Source organism: Pteropus vampyrus, unplaced genomic scaffold, assembly GCF_000151845.1.
Source record: "Pteropus vampyrus isolate Shadow unplaced genomic scaffold, Pvam_2.0 Scaffold1, whole genome shotgun sequence".
In the NCBI taxonomy this organism is placed as follows: Eukaryota; Metazoa; Chordata; class Mammalia; order Chiroptera; family Pteropodidae; genus Pteropus; species Pteropus vampyrus.
Window position 1 is genome coordinate 24,981,552 of NW_011888782.1, and position 21,853 is coordinate 25,003,404.

General features: G+C 37.5%; 2 protein-coding genes across 2 annotated transcripts in view; both read right to left on the minus strand.

The window, feature by feature from the left end:
* Nucleotides 1–6,665, minus strand: part of FBXO40 (F-box protein 40) — a 17,916-nt gene extending 11,251 nt beyond the window's left edge. Inside the window, exon 1 of the mRNA XM_011372410.2 lies at nt 6,284–6,665. The gene's annotated coding sequence lies outside the window, so the exon portion shown is untranslated. The remainder of the gene's footprint in view (nt 1–6,283) is intronic.
* Nucleotides 6,666–10,394: 3,729 nt separating this feature from the next.
* ARGFX (arginine-fifty homeobox) lies at nt 10,395–11,963 on the minus strand (the record flags this gene model as incomplete). Its single annotated transcript, XM_011355313.1, is given in 4 exon segments — nt 10,395–10,486; nt 10,489–10,560; nt 10,563–10,995; nt 11,805–11,963. Coding segments are annotated over 4 exon segments (756 nt in total), but the record flags the coding sequence as incomplete, so codon positions are not given.
* Between the last annotated feature and the right edge of the window lie 9,890 nt (nt 11,964–21,853).

Sequence of the window (21,853 nt, forward strand, 5' to 3'; positions counted from 1 at the left end):
GAGCCTTATTGCTCTCCATCTCTTTGAAGTTATTTGAAAATACCCCTTTAAGAGAAAAGACAATGTATGCTGGCAACAAAGATGCTGGGTTTTTGTTTTGTTTTTGTTTTACGCTGCTATTTAAAGATCTTCTGCTAGGTTCTGGAGCTACACCAGATGACCGACTTTGAGAGAGGACATGTGCTGAACACAAAAACAATGAGTGGAGAGAAAAGCTGGAAAAGTTAGACAGTGGAGGGAAGAAGAAAGATAAATATCCCCTAAGGGCATAAAAAATTACATCTTAACCTTGTGTTGTATATCTGGGGGAAATTATTTCCACTGAGATAAAGAATAGTCCAAAATTGTTACTAGTCTATTGTTGGGTAAACAGGGTTTTCAATGGTGCTGTTTTGCCTGGGACTCTTCTGGTTTTGGCACTATAAGTCCCAAGCCCCAGGAAGCCTCTTAGTCCCTGGCAAACTCGGACAGCTAATTGATCACCTTACCTTGGGTGTTGTCCCAAGTCGATCAAATTAGACATATCACTATTTGTCTTGTAAGATTAGACACCCTGTTATCCTAATCTCTGTTCTTGTGCAGTGACTGGATCCTTATCCTCCATGGGGTCTGTCTAACGTTCCTAGATTGAGTAATTTCTTTGCATTTTGGATGTCACGAAAAAAGAAAAACAAGATTTTAGGGTCTAACAGGTGCTTTTACATAACATCTCATTTAATCCTCACAATGACCATGTGAAATGAGTATTACCATTTCCAGTTTATAAACAAGGATTCTGAGGCACAAAAAGGCCTAAGTGTATCTAGCTTCAAACTTTGTCTTCTTTGCTAGATCACACTGTGTCCATCACAGACCCCCAGAGACATTCTTCAGGCCATCCCCATGATTTGGGAAGAAAGTAAGCCTATGACTAGGACCTCTCGGGGAGAGAACCTCTCCTACCCCAGCTGGGGCACAGAAAGGTGTCCACGTGTATAATTTTTCTAGACTGTAGAGGAGCTGGATGCTCTTCACTAAGGAGCACCTCCATCTCTATGTTGATTTTTTTAAAATCCTCCTCTGGACCACATCCCATGCTGTGCCCCAACTGAATAGAGGAAATAAGAGTACCCAAGTCCCACGGCTTTACATTTCAGGGAATACAAATGTGAGAGTGAAATTTTTAGGGTTAAAAATCTGCACTACAGTGTGGATCCTGAGATTTAAAATGAAACACTTACTAAATCAAAACATAGATTATTGAAACTCTTCACTGTGAAAAAGTTGATAAAATTCTATGCCTGAAACAACATATGGTTATCCAGGTGCCACTTCCTCCTTCAATTTCTATGCCCCTCTGTTCACCTTTAAATTCTTACTTCTTTCATGAAATGTCAGTACCTTTCCTTCTCTTAAAAACAAACTTTAATCAAGTCTAGGCCAAAATATGTTTTAAACTTCCTCTGTCTAGAAGAGATAGCAGCCAAAATAATATAATTTAGACTTAAATAGTTCAAAAATCTATACAGAACTAGATTTTACTGGTTGTACTAGATGCAGTTAAAGTGGAATATGAGTAGGTGGAAGGACCAGGTACATGAGTTTGAGGGATGGATATTTCTTTCAAGAAGTAGGAAAGTATTTAGAACCTGGCAGGGAAGCAGAAGCTCTTTTTGATGCAGGTTGTGGTACAGTATGGAACGCTCAGAAAGCAGTAAGTGAATGAGAAAAGGCGAGTCAGCTAGAATAGTGGTCATAAAAGTGTAGTAGCCAGACCAACGGCATCAGCGTTACCTGGGAACTAGTTAGAAATGTAAATTCCTGGGCTCTACCAAACAGACCTACTCAATCAGACCTACTGAATCCAGCTAATTCTGTTGTAAGCTCAGTTTGAGAACCACTGAACTAGAAGAAGCTGGATATTATGCATCCAATCACAAAGGAACTACTGCCCAGTTTGGTAGGGAGGCCTTGTAGAAAGATCTGAAAAGGCAGTAAGCAATTCTATCCATTTCTTTCCATCTCCACCCCATGACCGCCCCATCCAAGCACCACCATCTCTCATCCAGTCTGGCACAATAGCCTGACAAGCAGTCTCACTCCTATCTTGTGCCCCACATCTATATTCATCAGCAGAGAGAGTAATTTAACAAATTTTAACATTAGGTTATCACTCCCCTCTTAAAATCTCCAGTGGACCCCCATCAAGAGGAATAAACTCTGACATCCTTATCTTGGCACACAAAACCCAGCATGTGTCCCTGCTTACTTCTTTTACCTCCCTAGAGCATGTAGTTTCAGCTCTGTCACTTATTCTTGTGTAGGGACCTTCTACTTGCTCTTTATACCGAAATTGTATCCTTGCTCTTTATTTGCTTTATGGGTTCTTTCTTGCCATTTAGCTTTCAGTTTACATGTGTGGATGAAAAAGGGGGCCATATACTAAACCTGACAAGCTCAGAGGAGGCCAGCATAGTGGGCCCTACAAGTTCAGAGACCAAAGTTAACCACATAGGATGGTCTGAACATAAAATTTCCTAACTAAAAGTTGATCATGGCAGGTAGTCACATCTTGGACCTGTAGATTTCTTGACAAAGATCAATCTTTACCTTAAGTAAGCCTATTTATTGTCTTTTTGCATCTAAGATAATATACCCTTGGAATGTCAGATTAAACCCCTTTTTGGGACCCCTCAGGGTACAACTCCCTGCATCAGAGCATAAGACCACAGAACCCCTCCTGGTTATCTTGTCCCCCGCGTACCATCTCTATGTGTTGTAAATCTTAACTATTAACTATTCTGTACACATCAATGTGAAAGTGTCTCTCCATTTTACTTTTTATCCAATCCCGGAGATTTCCCCGCTTTGCTTTCTCCTATCCCCTTAATCAACCACTGATGGATTTCATGTTTTGATTCTTTTGATTCTTTTGTGTAAAAATCTCCTCTTTTGATTCTTTTGTGTAAAATAAGCCGCAAAACTGCCATTCTCCAGAGCATTTTCTTAGTCTGTCGAGAATTCCCAGGAATTGTTGTCAGTTTGGCTCAAATAAACTCATTAAAATTCTCTATAGGTTTGGATCTTTCTTACATCGACACATGTTACCTCCACAAAGAGGCCTTATCTGCAATCTCCAATATAAAGTAAATTAATGAACACTCTCATGTATTAGCTAACTAATTTTTGATAAGTTATTTAATCTCCCTAAAACTAATTTATTCATCCATAAAATGGGGCTCATAATAAACCAAATGATTGTGTGAGGATCAAATGAGATATGGCAGGGAAAGTGGCTCATATATAAGATTCGGTCAATCGTTAGTCATTCTTCTATCAGGAAGGTCATTGTCATGGTCATCTTCCCATCCAGGCCTTTATTTCTTCCCACTGCATCACTCCCACAGCTCTTGGCTGGTCTTTCGAATATCGGTTATCCCTCACTGCAATGTGTACACCACTGCCAGCTTAATAACCTTCAAATCCCATTTTTAAAAAAATCTTACCTTATTCCTTGAAGAATGTGAATTCCCCTAAGTTCCTCCCTGCTTTTGGCCCTTTGTAATCACCACAAAGCATTTATTTCTTAAGCACTTAGGAATTCAAATTGTACCATATCAGGCCTGGAAGACGTTTTAGATGCTACAAACCCAACTTGAGGGCATCTTTTTTTCCTAGGCTGGAGTTGGTAATTTAATTGTTTACCTACATTATTCTGCTCCTTAAGAAAAGAAAAGGATGGTGTCAACTAAGACTGCTTCTCTCTAGCAACTGGCCGCAGGAGTCAATATAACCAGAGAAGTTGCTGAGATGGTGTGCCTGGGAGAGATCTTGACGAGGGCCATAAATGGAGCAGAAGTGCTCTGCCCATGAGACTGTTTTTCTGTAGCAAAAAAAAGCTCTGACTGGAATATTAATGGAGAGCAAGGGAGAGCAAATGTGAATGCCCTTACGGAATATAGGAAATGGTTTCGGAGGGACTGAGAGAGGATAGCTAACACTGCTCCTGGCACTCAGTCAAGTTTATTGAACAGGATTGAACTGAATGAAATTGAATAGAACCCTAAAGAAGGCAGCATTTTTAAAGAGCTACCTCTTTCAAAGATAGTGATTTGAAACAAATTTAGGAGGAAAGAGTAATGATGTCAGATGAATGCTAATTGGGGGCTTTTTTTTTTTTTTAAAGTAAGAAAAAGGAATGTTTTCAACTTCATTAGGTTAATGTAGCTTTAACTGAATGGGAAGCACTTTAGCAGGCTTGGGTTATAACAGACATTCTGAAATGCTTCCAGGATTGTTTTAGGGGGTTGTGGTACTTTTTCTAAACGTTTGCAGGAATAAATCAGAGATCTGGATCAGGCAGGTAACCAGAAAGCTCTATGTGCATAGGAATCACCTGGGCGATCTTTTTAAAATACAGACTCTGATCTGGTAGAACTGGGGTAGGGCCTGAGAGTCTTCTGGTATAAGCTCCAGACAATGCTGATGGCCCAAGGACCTTACTCTGAAAGAAAAATGTCTAGTTTAATCTCTTCATTCCCTTCAAGAAGAACTGAGGCCCAGAGAAGTAAAGTGTCTTTCTCACACTCCTCACCTTGATGTTTTATTGAGAGATTCTATAGAAATCACATTGCCACACAGAGCTACCTGTATAGTGGTGGCCAAGGGCATTTGGGCAACTTAGATGGTGCCAAGGGCAAAACAGAACAGAACTTGGAAGAGTGAGGAATAGGTGGTGACCAAGTGTTACTGCCAAGAAAGTCATGAGAAGGCATATGGTAGGTATATTTAAATCACTGACTCAGGCAAAAGAGAATGGGATTAACAGATAATAGTTTTAACATTCTTTACTTAAAGTTAGTAGGCAAACGGGGTGGATGTCAAGGAGATATTTTTAGGCTAGAGGCCCTCTCGGCACCCTTCACATGATGTCAGCGACTAACTATTTTGCCTCCTCATGTCACAATGATGATTTATTCCTGAGCTTTAACTTCAGCAGAAATGACAAGATCAAAAGTTAAAGATCAGAGATATTCTTTAACTCGTAACCTATTAACCAGTCAATTAGTTAGTTAAGCCAACAGACTCCAGTCTTGCTACGACAGCACCCAGGATACACCTTGAAGACCTTGGTGCCACAGAAACCTTAACAAAATTAAATGAAGTTAGGCAATTATACATAGTTCATTTAATTATGCCTAGCAAACAGGCATAATTATAACCCACACATCCATAGCAGAGTTATAGGATGCACCTGGAGGTTCCACCCGCAGGCAGGAAGAAACTAGGAGTTAGGGTATCTGGTTAGATCTCCTTTCACTTGGCATTGGTGGCTTTAGTTTGTACACTGCAAGGTTTAGAGTGTACAGAATCCCTTTTGCTGCATAAGTCGTTTCCAAAGATGTCCTTAGCTGAACTTCGAACTATGTAACACCAAAGCAAGGCTAAGAGGAAAACAAGAAAATAAACACTGCTCCCTCATATCTGCCAATTCTTATGCAGTTATTCCACAAGCTAGAAATAATCTATCTACATTTGCAAGCTCTTGATACCTCAATTATTATTAATCATTTTACATTTGTCCCTCTGGATGTGCAAGTTACAAATTTGTAATAACTTTTGGTTTGTGTGCCAAAGCCTATATAAGTTTTTCAACCTGTAAAATATTTTCACTTTTATTCCATGGATGCATTTTGGACAAGAGTCCTGGGGTGGAGAGAGCCATATCTAGGGAATATTATTAGAGAAAAATAGGTTCTAAACTCTTCAGGCAGAGTTTAGATAATACACGCAGTAAGTAAAATTGTGCTACATTAACCAGTAGTAGTATGACATAGGGGACGGGATTTAAACGACGTGAGAATGACTTGCAATTAATTATCAAATGTTGATTGGTGAAAGGATCACAGCATTTGGGCTTTAGAAAATAGAAATCCTGGGTTCTGGGCCTTCCACCTATTTCCACACTACCTCCTCGCCCCTGAGCCCACGACCCCCATCACCACTGTGTAAATTTAGAGGTATCGCATAACTATTCTGGTTGATTGTAGAAGATCCTAAGCTGTCAGAAAGTAGATAATTTCTTCTTGCTCTAAGATTTTAGATTCAAAACAGTTCATACATGGCTGGGTCTCATTCTCAGTCCCAACCTTCTCCCCCACCCCCACTTCCCACCAGATGTAACTAATTTGCTTAACAACCCTCTTGCTCAGAGCAAAAAGGTGATGTGCAGCTCAGACTTGGTCTCCATGTTTGCCTCTCCAAATATCCCCTTGATGCACCTGATCACCTCTGAAAAGCTTACCTGAATGGCATGTACTGAATCAGCATCTGCTGCACCTGCCTCTTCTGATTGTGAGCAAGCAGATCGCAGGAGGTGGCTGAAGGTGCATCAGCTCCACAGAGGGCAGAATTCGTTGAGGAGGCAGAGAAAGGAGAGAAAACTTCAACAGAAATAGTTCAAGTGTCTCGAAGTTAAAAATAAAACTATATCACAAGGGGCAATGTGACCAGGCTCAGCTTACGATTTTTTCTTTCCCCTGTATTTATCAACACCCCGTTTCTACTGGAGTGGCATTTAGCAGGGGGAGCTGAAAAGGAAGTGAGGTTTTATATCGATGGGTTTTCTTTCCCTCAAGGAAGGAAGAAAATCCTTTCAAGAAGGATCATTTTCAAGGCCAGAGCAGCCTCTCGGACTCCTGTGAGTGCAGTCAGCAGATCCAGCTGTGCTCAAGGTGGCTGGTGGAGCATTTAGGACAGGCTACTGCTCTAATTATAACTGTGCTTCTCACCTAAACCCATAGCTAGCTGAAGCAGCAACTTGTGCAAGCGGCATGCGGCCCTGTTTCTGTTTATTATTTCTTGTCATGACAAGTAAATGGCTGTCCTCTGCTGGCCTTCTTCTTTCCCGGGTAGCTGGAAAAGGGAGAGTTTCTAACTCATAAATCAGGCTTAGAGTTAAGTCCAGTGTAAGAATTAGAGGTGGTAGGAGGCTTAGCTATGGCTTAGTCCAACTCCCTCTTTTTATGGATGAGAAGACCAAGTTTTAGTGAAGGTAATTTTTTTCCCAAGGTCACATAGCTTGCTAGTGGAAGAGCCAGAGGAAAAACTCAGTTATTCTTCTCACTCCTATTCTGATGCTCTTCTTTATCCTGTCCTCCTCAAAGAAACTCATTCAACTATCTTCTGAGGAAAGAAAATATATAATCTTGGCTTTGCTAATTTCTAGGTATAGTAGACTCCCTTGTTTGTGGTTTCTCTGTCTATGGTTTCAGCTACCTGTGGTCAGCTGTGGTTGGAAATACTAAATGGAAAATTCAATTCCAGAAATAAATAATTCATAAGTTTTAAATTGCTGCCATTCTGAGTAGTGTGATGAAATCTCGTGCTCTTCCACTCCATCCAACCTGGATGTTAATCATCCCTTTGTCTAGTACATCAATGTTGCATGTACTACTCATAAATCACTTTGTAACTGTCTTGGTTATCAGATCAACTGTCACGGTATCACAGTGCTTGCGTCTAGGTCATCCTTATTTTACTTAATAATGGCCCCCAACTGCAAGAGTAGTGACGTTGGAAATTTGGATGTGCCAAAGAGAGGCCATAAAGTGCTTCCTTTAAGTAAAAAGGTGAGTACAGTACAATAAGATATTTTGAGAGACCACATTCACATAATTTTTATTATACTATATGATTAATAATTATTCTACCTTATTAGTTATTATTATTAATCTCTTACCATGCCTAATTTATAAATTAAACTTTTTCATAGGTATGTATAGGAAAAAACATAGTATATATAGGTTTGTATTATATATAGTACTTATTGGAGCTATCTGCCATTTCAGGCATCTACTGGGAGTCTTAGAATGTTTCCCTGAGGATAAGGGAGGACTCCTACATGTGATTTTGACCAAGTTACTTAAACACTCTCTACCTTCATTTTTCCAGTTGTGAAATGAGGCTGATAATAATGTGACCATGTGTTGATCAGCTCACACATGAATACATTAATATATGTAAAGCACACAAATGTCATCTAACACACACCCAGTGCTTAATAATGCTATTATTTGAACATATGGATTAAAAATAGATGTGCTAAATGCTGCTGCAATTAACAGAAACTGAATTGCACTTTCCCCTGCATTCTTCCATGCATATATGGCTGTGTAAAAAAAATTATTTGGAGTGAATAGCCAGCAGTTGGAAATTATAAAAATTTTGTAAGCAAAGGAATTTTTATGGCAGTGAAACTACTCTGTATGGTTCTATAAGAGATGTTATTATATATTTGTCAAAATTCATATAATGTACAACATCAACAGTGAACCTTAATGTAAACTACGAACTTTAGGTGAGAATGATATATCAATGTAGGTTCATCAATTGTAACAAATGTACCACTCTTGTGTGGATTGCTAGTGGAGAGGCTGCGTGTATGTGGGTGAAGGGGATATATGAGGAATTTCTTTATCTTCTGTTGAATTTTGCTGTAAACCTAAAAGTATTCTAAAAAGTAGACTATTAAAAAGTCAAAAGTGAAAAAATACTCAATGAACAATAAACCTCACAGCCTCAGGGCCAGTGTCCGTCTCCTAGGTTTGCAGTCTTGCCCTGTAGTTCTCTGCAATGACCCAGAATGTGGTGGGTACCAGGGACCAGCAAACTTGCTACTGCTACTGTCTGTGAATAAATTGCTACTATCAGTAAATGCTAATTCAATTATTTTTATTATTCACATTATAATTTCTTCCATAATTGATTAATCACTTAGAAATATACTTTTAAATTTCTCAGTAGAGGGAGAGGTTGGAGCTTCTTCTAATTAAATTTCCTTATGGTCAAAGAATGCTGTTTGTATGTTATTGATTCATTTGAGTTTGGTAAGATTTGCTTTGTGGTCTAGTATGTGGACACTATCTGCTTGAAAAGAATGTAATCTCTACTAGCTGGATGCAGAAATCTACATATTTCCATTAGATGAAGCTTATTAACTATGTAGTTAAAATCTTCTCTACCCATACTAAATTTTTATCCATTTGTCACATCAGTTATTGAGTATTATATTAAAATCTTCCAAGAATTTTGGAAGTTTCTCCAAGAATTTTGTTAAATTTTACTTTACATATTGGAAGTATGCTATTAAATGTATACAAATTCAGAATTATATCTTTCAGGTTAATCGTTCATTTTGTCCTTGTCTAATATACTTTTATTTCCAAGAGTGTTTTGCCTTAAAGTTTACTTTGACAGATATTACTATAACTATGTCAGCTTCTTTTCCATTTTAAAAAAGGTTATTGATTTGAGATCTTACTTTTGAAATATAGGCTTTTTCAGCTATAAATTTCATTCTAAGCACTGATTTAGGTTCATCACATAAGTTTTGGAAAGTTGTATTTTTGTTTACATTCATATCTGGGCATTTCATAATTTTCCTGATTTCTTCTTTACCCAATGGTTATTTAGGAGTGTACTTTTTAATATTCATATATTTGTGAATTTCATGAATTTTTTCTGATATTGGTTTTTAATTTCACTGCATTATGTTTGGAAAATATTTTATATGAATTAGAATCCTTTAAAATTTATTTTATAGCCTCAAATGCCTTTTATTCAAAATATTTTCTATGTTCTTTATTCAAGTTTTGAAGTTTTCTCCACAAGTCTTACTTTTCTTAGTTAATTCCTAGATACTTTATATATATATATATTTTTTTTTATTGAAAGGTACTTGTTTTATTAGATGTTTATTACTGATTTTGAGAAATGCTACTAATTTTGTAGGTTGATCATGTAGCTGGAAAATTTGCTTAAAAGTTTTGCTGTCGATTTTGTAGATATTTTTAAGATGATCATCTTCGAATGTGTGTTTTTTTCTCTTCCTATACCAGTTCTTACTTTTCTTACTATGTATAGACTCATACTATATTAAAACTAATGGCAATAGTGATTTCTTCTTAAACTTTGATTGAGATTACCCTTGTGATTTCTTCTTAAACTTTGATTGAGATTACCCTTTAGAAAACACCGGACCTAAATATTGGAAATAAAATGTGAGTTTATAACCTGCTCCCATAAAAAGGCTGCTGACCCTCTTTTAAAAAGTCTAAGATAGTTTTGAGAAGAGGAGTTTTTGGAGTCAAAGTGGACATCTATGGGATTAAGAAGGCCTCTTCCCAGGCAGAGTTGTGGGTTTGACTGTGTAATACTAAGCTGTACTTGAAAAAAAACAAAAAAACAACAAAAAAACCCCAAAAAACCTCTAGTATCTACAACATTTCCATAGAAGTCAAAGTGACACAACCCAGATATTTGGGTTAAGAAGCAGGCAAAGGAAAGAAGAGAGCCATGTACAAGATGCAAGAAGGTCTTTTTTATGTACTAGCTGATATTCATTAGTACTTTGATCAGGGGAATCCAAAGCCCATCATATTGGAGAGGTTCTGGAATTCCAGGCTGTCTCTTAGACTATAGGCTGCAAGGCCTCAGCTTGTCATACTGGATGAGATTTACCAGGAGATCGACCTACAGTTGGACCAGCAAAGATGCTAAAAGAACCTTGTTCTTTTAGCCGTGGCCTGTGGGTGAGAGATACTGATATAGACTGTAGAAAGAGTGGGATACCTCATCCTCATCAGGTAAACTGTACCGTTCCATGATTTGGGTTATGTCATAGGCATCAGAATACAAAGTAGGAACTGAGGCCACTAGCCTCTCCAGCTGAGGACCTTGCATTTGGACATCACTTGTGGGACTCTCAGTAGTGATAGAGTCCCACGCCCAGTTGGGAGGGCCTAAGGGCTGAGGTGGAAGGGAGCTATAGAAATCTGAAACTATAGGAAAAAAAGAATATAGACTGGTTGATGTTGTGGGTGAGGTGGGCACATTCTGGGCTGGAAGAATCTGGTTTGGTTGCTTTAGTGATAGCTGTTGCCGCTGCTGCTGCCACTGCTGCTGCCGCTGCTTCTGCTGCTTCCTCAATTTGACTTGCTGGTTCCTGAACCAAGTCTAGGAAAAGAGGGGAGATTGGTCTGTAGTGGAGAAGTCTGAGGCGTCTCCTGGGTAAAAAAAGCCAGATTACAAGCCCCATATCCTCTTTAAGTCACCATGTCACTGAGTTCTGAGATAGCAGAGGTGGCCATGAGTAGAGTCAATAGAAGGGACAATGAAGGGTCAGGACTGAGACCCCAGAGAAGAAAGAAGAAAAGGGGGTATGTTAAGAGGTTGTTTGGAGAGTTCAGAGAAAGGGTTCTGAACTCTGGAGGAGAGAAACTAGATCAGGGACCTAGAAGAAGGTGAGGAATTTGAACGAAAGGAATTTTTAAGCGTTAGTTAGGAGGCCTCAATAGTGAGGAATACTCTAAAAAAATAAAAATAAATAAAAATAAAAGTTGAGCCTTAGCTGACTCAGAAGTTGGGGGAGTTATTTGTTTGTTGGTGGTGTTGTGAATAAGCAGATTACACATATTTGCTTGAGAAGAACCAGAGTGACAGTCTAATGGACTGTATATCTGTTTAGAGTGAGGAATGTCAGCATGAGAGTCCCTCCCCTATTTGAGCTCTATAGTACAAGACCTTTGGATCTCTAATTCCAGTTATACTACTTACTAACTCTGTGGCCCAGTCACTTCACTTTGAACCTGTTTTTCACTTCTTTTAAACTGGATAATAGTGAGGCCAACATATGCAATGTGCCTAGTTCAGTACTAGCACACAGTAGGTACTCAATAAAATATTGTGTTATGGAGAGAATTTCCAGGCTGAATAGTATAACATAGTTTGGATAGAGGTATCAAGCACACCTCAGGGAATCAGACAGATTTTATTGTTGACTCTGGTAGGTTGAGTTTCAAAGCAAATTCCTTCTGAAGATTTTTATCTGGAAACATGGTGTGGCTAAACAGAGCCTCCAACTCTTCATGCTGTGTATGCATGAACAAGGTGCATTTTGGGTGCTTCTTCCACATTGCTGTAGAGCAGAGATGAAGAGGGCATGGTTACAGTTAACATTACTCCCTCTCCCTCAAACCTCCTGCAACCAAACCATAGTCGTGGATCTCCCAGACTTTCCTCCAATCAAGCTTGGAATCCAAGAGATGCAGATTCCAGGTCTTAACTCTGGGAGGCTGAACCAATGTAACAGTACTCTATCTCCTGTTTTCTGAGGGTTAATTTGCCCCTGATAAGAAATGTTACCTCTTCAATTTTCCTGTACCCAGTCTGTTTGCTCTGGAAACTGGCTCCCTTGAGTTTCAGTTTGCCCTGCACTGAAAACAGAAAATCTTTTTTCATAGGTATTCAGTCTGCCTACCCTACCTTAACCTTGGGACATTGGACAGTAGCTTCCTTCTTTTTTTTTTCACACTTTATTTCTTTTAGAAACTCAGAAGAAATCTCATGTCCCTGAACCTAACTATAACACAATCTTCAAAAAGGATTTTCTCTCTTCACTTATTCATTCAGGAACTCAGTCTATCTCTTCCGGTGAATTCCCCACCTTCCGGCTTTCTAAAGCTCCATTCACTCCTCTGGGAAAAGATTCATAAGAAATGATATATAACTAAATATGTGAAGACAATTAAAAAATTATAGACTATTTTTTTAAGTGGCAATGGAGAGAAAGAAGAAAATTTCTAAATTTTCTAAGAAAATACAATTACCAAAATTTGCTAAAAGAACTGCAGACCCTGAATAAGAACCACAGGAAAGCATAGGTTAGGTTACAGAATTCAAGGCAATGCTATGCTAATTCTCTTGTTATATGATCATTTTAATAAAAAGAGGAAAGGTCTTAACTTGAGCCTCACTTCTTGTATTTGAAGTCTATAACACCAGTACTAAAACCAGGCAAAAGTGAACACTGTAAAGACTAATGCCACTTATGAACATGTGAAAATAACCTATATAACCTATATAAAATATATTTAATATAATCACACATTTAAATGTACACATTTCTAAGCTTATAGTATCTAATGGACTGTATATCTGTTTAGAAAAAAATTGTTACAGTTGAAGTTGTTAAATTCTATATTATATACAGTTTTAATTATGTATTAAAAGTAAAGGTTAAGGTTTTAAATTTATTATCTATTTGTTCATGCCTAAACACAACATATAAAAGTAAATTAAATAAGCAAAAAGCTTTTAGGTGATAACAAGAAGGGAAAAATGATCTGTATGTGTTTTTAGCTTTTTACAAACTCTTGAATCATTATTAGCTTGATTCTGTTTATTCTAAATATTCTCTCTTTTAGTTAACAGGTTTTTGCATTTAAGCTTTGTGCCCATTCTTTGGTGTAATAACTAGTCTCTTTTGACAATTCTTTTCTTGTGTTTTTCAATGGATCTTGGAGCTGTTGATCTATTGTGACTTCCCACTTATCTGTGCACAGAAGAAAGACAACAGGGAATCATCAGGAGTTAAGAAGAGTATCCTTAAAACATCAACAGGTATACATTGGAAAGTTCAGCAGACTATCTGAGAAAAGCATCTGAGAAAAGATGCTTTTAGACATACAAAAGCTGCAAAAATCCATCACCGGCAGACCTTTACTACAGGATATGTTAAAGGCCATCATCCTTCAGGCAGAAGAAAAAATTATGTATATATAAATGGGTATGTGGAGGGATGTGGAGAAATTGGAACGTTAGTAATTGCTGATAGGACTATAAAATGATAGTAATTGCTGATAGGACTATAAAATGATATTGCAACTCTGGAAAACAGTTTGTCAGTTTCTTAAAAAGTTTAACATAAACTTAACATAAACCTAGCATTCTACTCCAAGGAATCCACCCAAGAGAAATGAAAACATTTATCCATGCAACGACATATATACAACTATTCATAGCAGCATTGTTCATAATTGCCTCAAACTGGTAACAATTCAAATTTCCCTGTTGTTGAACGGATATACAAATGTGGTATATCCATACAATGGAATACCATTCAGCAATATAAGTAATGAGTTACTGATACTGATACATGGATGAACCTCAGAAACATTATGCTAAATGAGATATATATTTGCTAAGATTAAATGATAAACTCATGGGAATTCGTTACATTATTCTCTGCTTCCATTACAAATTTTCTATATATTAAAATGTTAAAAATAAGTAAACAAAATGTAATCTTCAGCAATTATTTTTTCCGAAAGAAGAATGATCTACTCTTAGATGGAATTTTTATAAGCAGGAACTATGTTCACCAAGGTAAGTGGCTGGAAGAAGTGGAGTGGCGATTTGGTAATTTCTGAATCATTTATGTTTAATAATAGAAACTTTGCTTACAAACTGTACTTTCCTAGGAATATGATCACAAACAAGTTACTTAAACTCTCTACCTCAAGTACATCAATCATAAAAAGTGAATGCTAAGAGTATTTACTTTATATTAGTGTTTGTAAATGTATTGCACAAATGTGTTCATGTTAGGTATTAATACACACAAAACACTAGAATAATGCATGGAATGTCATGTGCACGGTATACATCTTTCTTTTTATTAATTTTATTATTTTAGAATACTTGTCACTGAAAATGAAATCTGTTTAAAGTTATAAGCTATATTTAACATAGGCTGTGCTTTTACATCACATTCCTGATAATTAACTTACTGCCTATGACCCTACTGATTTTATAATAGTTAACCTTCTCAGCAAATCAAGTATAAACTGGGAAAACATTACCAAATAAAATAGTTAAATGCTTATATAGAAAACGAAAATTTAAAACCATACTACTAATTCTTGCTCAGCATTGAAAAAATAAGTAAACATTAAAAACATTGCTATTAAAGTAAATAAAATGCAAAATATCCTTTAACATAGGTGCTGTGCAGAATTGTACTAGTGTACCTAGTAAATGCAACAAAATACAAGTAAGAAATAAGTAGTGTAACAATAAAGCAAAAGTGTCATTATTTGCAAAAAAACACAAAAAAATTACCTGAAAAATATACTGGAAAAATATTATAATATTGTAGAAAACAGTTTAATACATTGGAATATAAAATTAAGATGTCAAATGGAAGAGTAGGAAAATACTGCACTTGTCTCCTCCCATGACCACATCAAAATTGCAACTAAATTATAGACCAATACTGGGCACCACCTGAAGACTTGCTGAACAAAGTTCTATTAACTAAGGATATACAGAAGAAGGCACATGGAGACCGATAGAAGGAGTGGAGATTCAGAACAGGCTGATCCCACACCCACATGTGGTGGTTAAAATTTTAAAGGGGTATCTCAGCTGTGGAAGTTTCCCCTGAGGAGCAAGGAGTCCCAGCCCCACACCAGGATCCCCAGCCTAGATAGAGTTCCAGTGCCTGAAAGAGAAGACTCATAATTCTGGCTTTAAAAACCAGCAGGGATTGTGACTGAGTGAGACAGAAGGCTGCTGGAGTCCCAGGCATTCCTCTTAAAGGATCTGCGCATGAACTTACTCACTGACAGACTCATGCACTCTGAGCTCCAGCACTGGGGCAGCAGCTTGAAAGGTGCCAGGGACATATAGGGAGAACTAAATTGTCTAGCTTCAGGGTGAAGGCTGCAGGGCCAGCTTTCTTCTGGACAAAAGTGCTGGCAGAAGCCTTTGTTCCTTTGTTGAGCCCTCCCCCAACCCAGCCTGCATGCACAGGTGGGCACCAAGGCTAAGTCTCCATCAACCTCGCTAACACAATTTGTCCTGCTCTGGTGATTCCCTGAGATCCTGTTCCACCCAGCTTTCAGGCCCACCCAAACCACTTTCAGTGGATTTTCCATACAAATGGCCTGTCTTGGTGTGTGCTACAGATTTTCCTAAAATGTCCTAAAGGTTCACAAACTCCAAATAAACAACATCTTGCCTGGACATTCCCCATACATCTTGCTAAACAGCCCCAATCCCGGCACTAGTGGCAGCCAGCCTTAGTTTGCAGCTTAGCCCCTTATAGGCACCACCACACTCAGTACAAGCAACAACTATCTGCAGATCACTTTGTAACTCATAGCAGGTGGCCCCAGGCAGGGGCATAAGCAGTGGCTGACCTTAGCCTACACCAGAGCCCCACTCCCCAACAAGCCCCAGAACCAATGAACCTGGTGGCCAGCTTCAGATCACACCAGAACACCACACAACCTCCTCCACAAATGACACACCCAAAAGGCAGATTCAGCAGGCACCAGAGCCCTGCTAAAGTAAATCCTGCTCTGTAGGGTCAGCCCCTGCACAATAGCTCCTCCACTGTATTTATAGACAGTCCTCACAAACAATCAGCTTGAGGATCAATCCCTCCTACTGACGTGCCAACCACAAGGCTCAACTACAACAGGAGGGTATGCACAGCGCATACAAGGGACACACCTGGAACAATCAGCTCAGGCGATCAGGAAGACTGCACCATCAAGCCCCACAGGACACCTACTACATAATGCCACGCTACCAAGACTGGGAAACACAGCAAATTTACCTAATTCATAGAAATGAACACAGGGAGTCAGCCAAAATGAGGAGACAAAGAAACATGTTCCATATGAAAAAGCATAGCTAAGCTCCAGAAAGAGAATTAAACAAAATGGGGACAAGCAATCTACCAGATGCAGAGTTCAAAACACTGGTTATAAGGATGCTCCATGATCTCAATGAGAACTTCAACAAAGAGATAGGAAAAGCAAAAATGGAGATAGAAAACATAAAAAAGAACCAGTCAGAAATGAAGAATTCAATAACTAAATAAAGATTACATTAGGAGGAATCGATAGTAGATTAGATGAAACAGTGGATCAAATCAGCGATTTGGAAGAAAAGGTAGCAAAAAACACCCAAACAGAAGGAAAATTGGGGGGAAAAACGTTACTTAAGGATATCTAAGAAATTTCCTCTTTTGTTTGAAAAAAACAGAATGAGCTAGACTGCCATCTAACAAAACATACTCTAACTAGGTAAGATACAGAACACTGTAGTGTTGTTGCCAAAAGGCTAGTTTAGCGCTAGAACAGAAAAGTATAGGAAAAAACCCTAGCATAGATGGAAAGATGTCATTTCCAGTGAGTAGAAATAGAACAAGTGGCCATTAGTGTTTAAGAAATTAAATTACACTCTAACGCATAAAACTCAAAAGCAATTACAGATAGATTCAATAGCTTAATATTTTAAAGTTTATATTGAAATAATAAAATATTTCAATGTTTATATTGAAATAATAAAAGAAAAACCTTAACTGGATAAAATAAATTACATCCAAAGAGAAACTAGTGCAATATATGTAAAAGAGGAAGGATTCATATCACTATTTTATAAAGAATTTGTACAAAACCAATGAGAAAAAAAAAATTCCATCATAAAATTGGGTCAAAGGTATGAAAAGTAATGTCTAGTGGTGAAAAATAATAATAATGAGTTAATTTTTCACCCAGAAGACAGGCAACAAAATTTAAATTATAAATCAAACATTATTGATAATGTGGGGGAATGCATACCATTATTATTAGTGGAGATGTAAAGTGGTGCAAGATTTTAGAGGAATTTAATAGCTCTCATTTTTAATATACTTCATACCATTTAACCTAGAATATTTACCATTAGGAATTTAAAATGTTCATTAATAGGAGACTGTGAAATAATCTTTTGTACATTCATAGCTTGAATAATATACAGTTATATATATTTTTAAATTGTGGTAAAATATACATAACATAAAATTTACTATCATTTTTTTAGTGTACAGTTCAGTAGTGTTAAGTATATTCACATTGTGGTGCAACTAACCTCCGGACTCTTTATTTTGCAAAACTGAAACTCTGTACCCATTAAATAACTCCCCATCTCTCCATCCCTCAGGCCTCTGGCAACCACAATTTTATCTTCTGTCTCTATGAATTTGACTCTTCTAGATACCTCATATAAGTGGAATCATACAATATTTGTGTTTTTGTGACTGGCTTATTTTATAGAGCATGTCTTCAAGGTTTATTCATATTGCATCCATGTGTTATAATTTCTGTCCTTTTTAAGGCTGAATAATATTTCATTATATATATATCTTTGATTTCAAGACAAATCACAGTAATCAAAACAGTGTGGTACTGGCATAAAGACAGACATATACCAATGGAAAAGCATAGAGTCCAGAAATAATACCTTTGCATATATATGGTCAAATGATTTTGACAAAGATGACAGGACATTCATGTGTTTTGTGTGTCCATTTATGTGCTGATGGATACTTGGGTTGTTTCCACCTTTTGGCTATTGTGAGTAATGCTGCTATGAACATGGGTATGGAAATATCTCTTTGTGACCCTGCCTTCAGATCTTTGCATATATACTCAGAAGTGGAATTTTTGTATCACATAGTAATTTAAAATTTTTGAGGTACCACCCTAGAGTTTTCAATAGTGGCTGTTCCTTTTTACATTCTTACCAATAGTGCACAGTTTTCAATTTCTCAACTTGTTATTTACTGTTTTTTTTTTTTTGGTAGTTGTCATACTAATTGGTGTGAGGTGGTGGCTTGTTTGATTTGCATTCCCCTAATGGTTAGTTATATTGAGAATATTTTCATGCACTTGTTGGCTATTAGTATGTCTTCTTGGAGAAATATCATTTTATTAATTAAATTTTTTTGTTGAGTAGTTTTTTATATATTCTGGATATTAACCCCTTATCAGATATGATTTGCATTTTCTCCCATTTTAGGTTGCCATTTTACTATTAATTGTGTCCTTTGGTTTACAGAGTTTTTCATTTTAATATTGCCCAATTTATTGATTTATACATTTGTTGCCTATGCCTGTGGTATGATATCCAAGAAATCATCACAAACCCAATGTCATGAAGCTTTTTTCCTATGTTTTCTCATAGTTTTAGCTTTTACATTTAGATCTTTGATCTGGTTTGAATTAATTTTCGTATGCTTTAAAATAAGGGTCCAAATTCATTCTTTTGCATGTGGCTATTCAGTTTTCCCAACAATATTTGTTGAAGAGACTATACTTTCTGCTTGAATGGTCTTGGCATCCTTGTCAAAAATCATCCAACCACATACATGTTAGGGTGTATTTCTGGACTGTCTATTCTTTTCCATTAGTATAGGTCTGTGTTTACGCCAGTACCACACTGTTTTGATTACTGTGATTTATTTTGAAATCAGGGAGTGTGAGACCTCCAACTTTGTTCTTTTTTAATATATTTTAGCTATTTGGAGTTTCAAGATTCCATATGAATTTGAGAATGGATTTTTATATTTCTGCAAAAAAACAAAAAAAACCATTGGGATTTTGATAGGGATTAAATCTGTAGATTGCTTTGGACAGTATTGATTATTAATAATATTGTGTTTCAATCCATACACACAGGATGTCTTTCCATGTATTTGTATACTGTTTAATTTCTTTCAGCAATATTTTATAGTTTTCAGTGCACAAATCTTTGTGCTTCCTTGATTAAGTTTATTCCTTAGTATTTAATTTGTTTGATGCTATTGTAAATAGAATTGTTTTTAAGTTTCCTTTTCACATTGTTTATTGTTTGTGCATAGAAATACAGCTGGTTTTTGTAGTCATCTTTTTAAAGGTAGACAAGAACAACTTTTAAATACTTATGATATACAGCATGTGAGTCTCTGTTGTATTCTTGTCTTGGCAAATATCTGGTTAAAGATAGTCTGATTTTCTCTTCTTAGGTTATTTGCAGTGTATACAAATATTGAAATCAAAAATTACCCATTCTCTAGTTTTTTTTTTACTTTTAATTTTGAAATAATAACTGATTCAAAAAAGTTGAAAAAAAAAAAGTACAGGGAAGTCCTATGTACCCTTCATCCAGCCTCTCCCAATGGTGACATCTTGCATAACTGTAGTGTACTATCAAAACTAGAAAAAGGACATTGGTACAATCCATAAAATTTATTCAAATTTCACCAAAAGAATTGCCCAGTTGCATGGTGGTGGTCAAGGATGTTTCTACCTAACTGCCCTTCTCCTTCACTAGAGATCAGATTTGTATTGTGATCTAATAGCTCTCCCAGCCTCCCCTGACCTCTTCCCCATTTTCTCCACAGGCATTTCCCCTAATAAAAGCTTTGCAGGTTTAATTCTATCTTGACATCCCTTTCTTAGAGGAACCAGACTAACCCTCCTAATCTTTTGTTACCAGTTAATTAATGCTGGAAAATGAGATTCAACCTGCCCGAGAGGCACTTGGGATTCATTTGACTGTTGAAATTGTCCCCCCTTCTAGGAGGGCTGTGGGCCCCCAGGATGTGGGGTGAGACTGGAAGGAAGGCAGAGAGTTGTTGTACTCGCTGTGATCAACTTTTTCTTGTATCATGTCAATGCTGTAATTACTCATGTGTAAAAAAGAGTGAGTCTGGGGAGTCCCAGAAGCCCCTCTGTTCATCTGGGCACCAGAGGGCTGCATTGGTAGGTCTGCAGAATAGAGTAGGGGTGGAGAGTGAGGAGCTCATTCATTTCTTGGGATGTAATGTATTCAAAACCACTGGGTTTGAATCCCAGGTCACTCATATAGTACCTTTGTGAACTTAAAAAAATAAATGATTTTACATCCCTAAGTCTGTTATCTCCGTTGAAATATAATTATAATCTCTACCTCACTAGGCTATAGTGAGGATTCACTGTTAAGTCACAAAGCTTGTTGCAATGTAATGCTCAAGGGATGAGGTCTGGTGTTATTTAGAAAAGTGATTCAGACCCTGTAACTGTACTCCTCAGAAATCTTCCATGACTCCCCAGTGCAAGTGGGGGCAAATCCCACATCCTCACTGAACTTGGCCTAGGGAGCCTTATAGGAACAAACAGTGTTGCTGCTCGTAGACCTGAGTAAAAGCAGCCCTTGTCTTGAATCCCTTCATTGAGTTCCATGCCTCTCAAACTTTACTAGGAATACAGATCACCTACAGATCTTGTTAAAATACAGATTATGATTCAGTAGGTCTAGAATAGGGCTTGAAATCTTGTATTTCTAAGGAGCTTCTCAAATGATCCCCATATTACTGGTCTGCAAATAAGACTTAGAGTAGCAAGGTTTTAAAAGGGTCTCTTTTCAGCTCTGTATGTGCTCCTCCCCACCGGGCATGGAGTCTGCAAGACAAGTGTCATGGCCACTGGAATACTTGTCCACTTCTAAACTGTACTCTATGTACCAGGCACCACAGGATTTTCTGCCAAATGGCCTTGAGCCTACAGAGCCTCTTCCCTGAATTCATGCCCCTGAAGAGAAAACATGCTATCAATGTGTACCCCACTCTGGCCTAAGAGGGACTTTTGGTCAAGGGGTGTCAATGGAGACTGAACCTGAGTCATAAAGACAGGGGTTAGAATGATGGCCAAGCAGCTGGGGCTAGCTCTCCCTCCATTGCCATGTTCTGATATGGAAGTTCGAAGAACCCAAGATTTCAAAATTTGAATCTCAACTTCGAGGAACATATATATGTCAAGGTGGGCAGGTAGAACATATTTTCCTTAACAGTTTGATAGCCTGATTTACAATTTTTTAATTCTTATGACATATAGTACATGCACCTCCATTGTATTCTTGTCTTCGTCTCAGAAATGCACCTGCTTAGCTCTCCCCTCTTGGTTTTCTGTGTTCTGGCCACACTAGATTTCTGTCCAACCTTTGAACAAGTCATGCGCTGCCTGTTTCATACATGCTCATCCCCACTATTCTCTCCTACTTAACACTTACTCAATATCCACTCATCTGTCTTTTCTCAGTTTAAGCAACACTAACTTGTAGAAGCTATCCTTCTCTTCCCCAACTCTTCGCAATGTTCTCTTAGCCCTTTCTAAGCACTATGTGCTTTCCCTTTTAAAAGCAATCACAATTTGATTTACCCATTTATTTTTCTGCTCTTTAT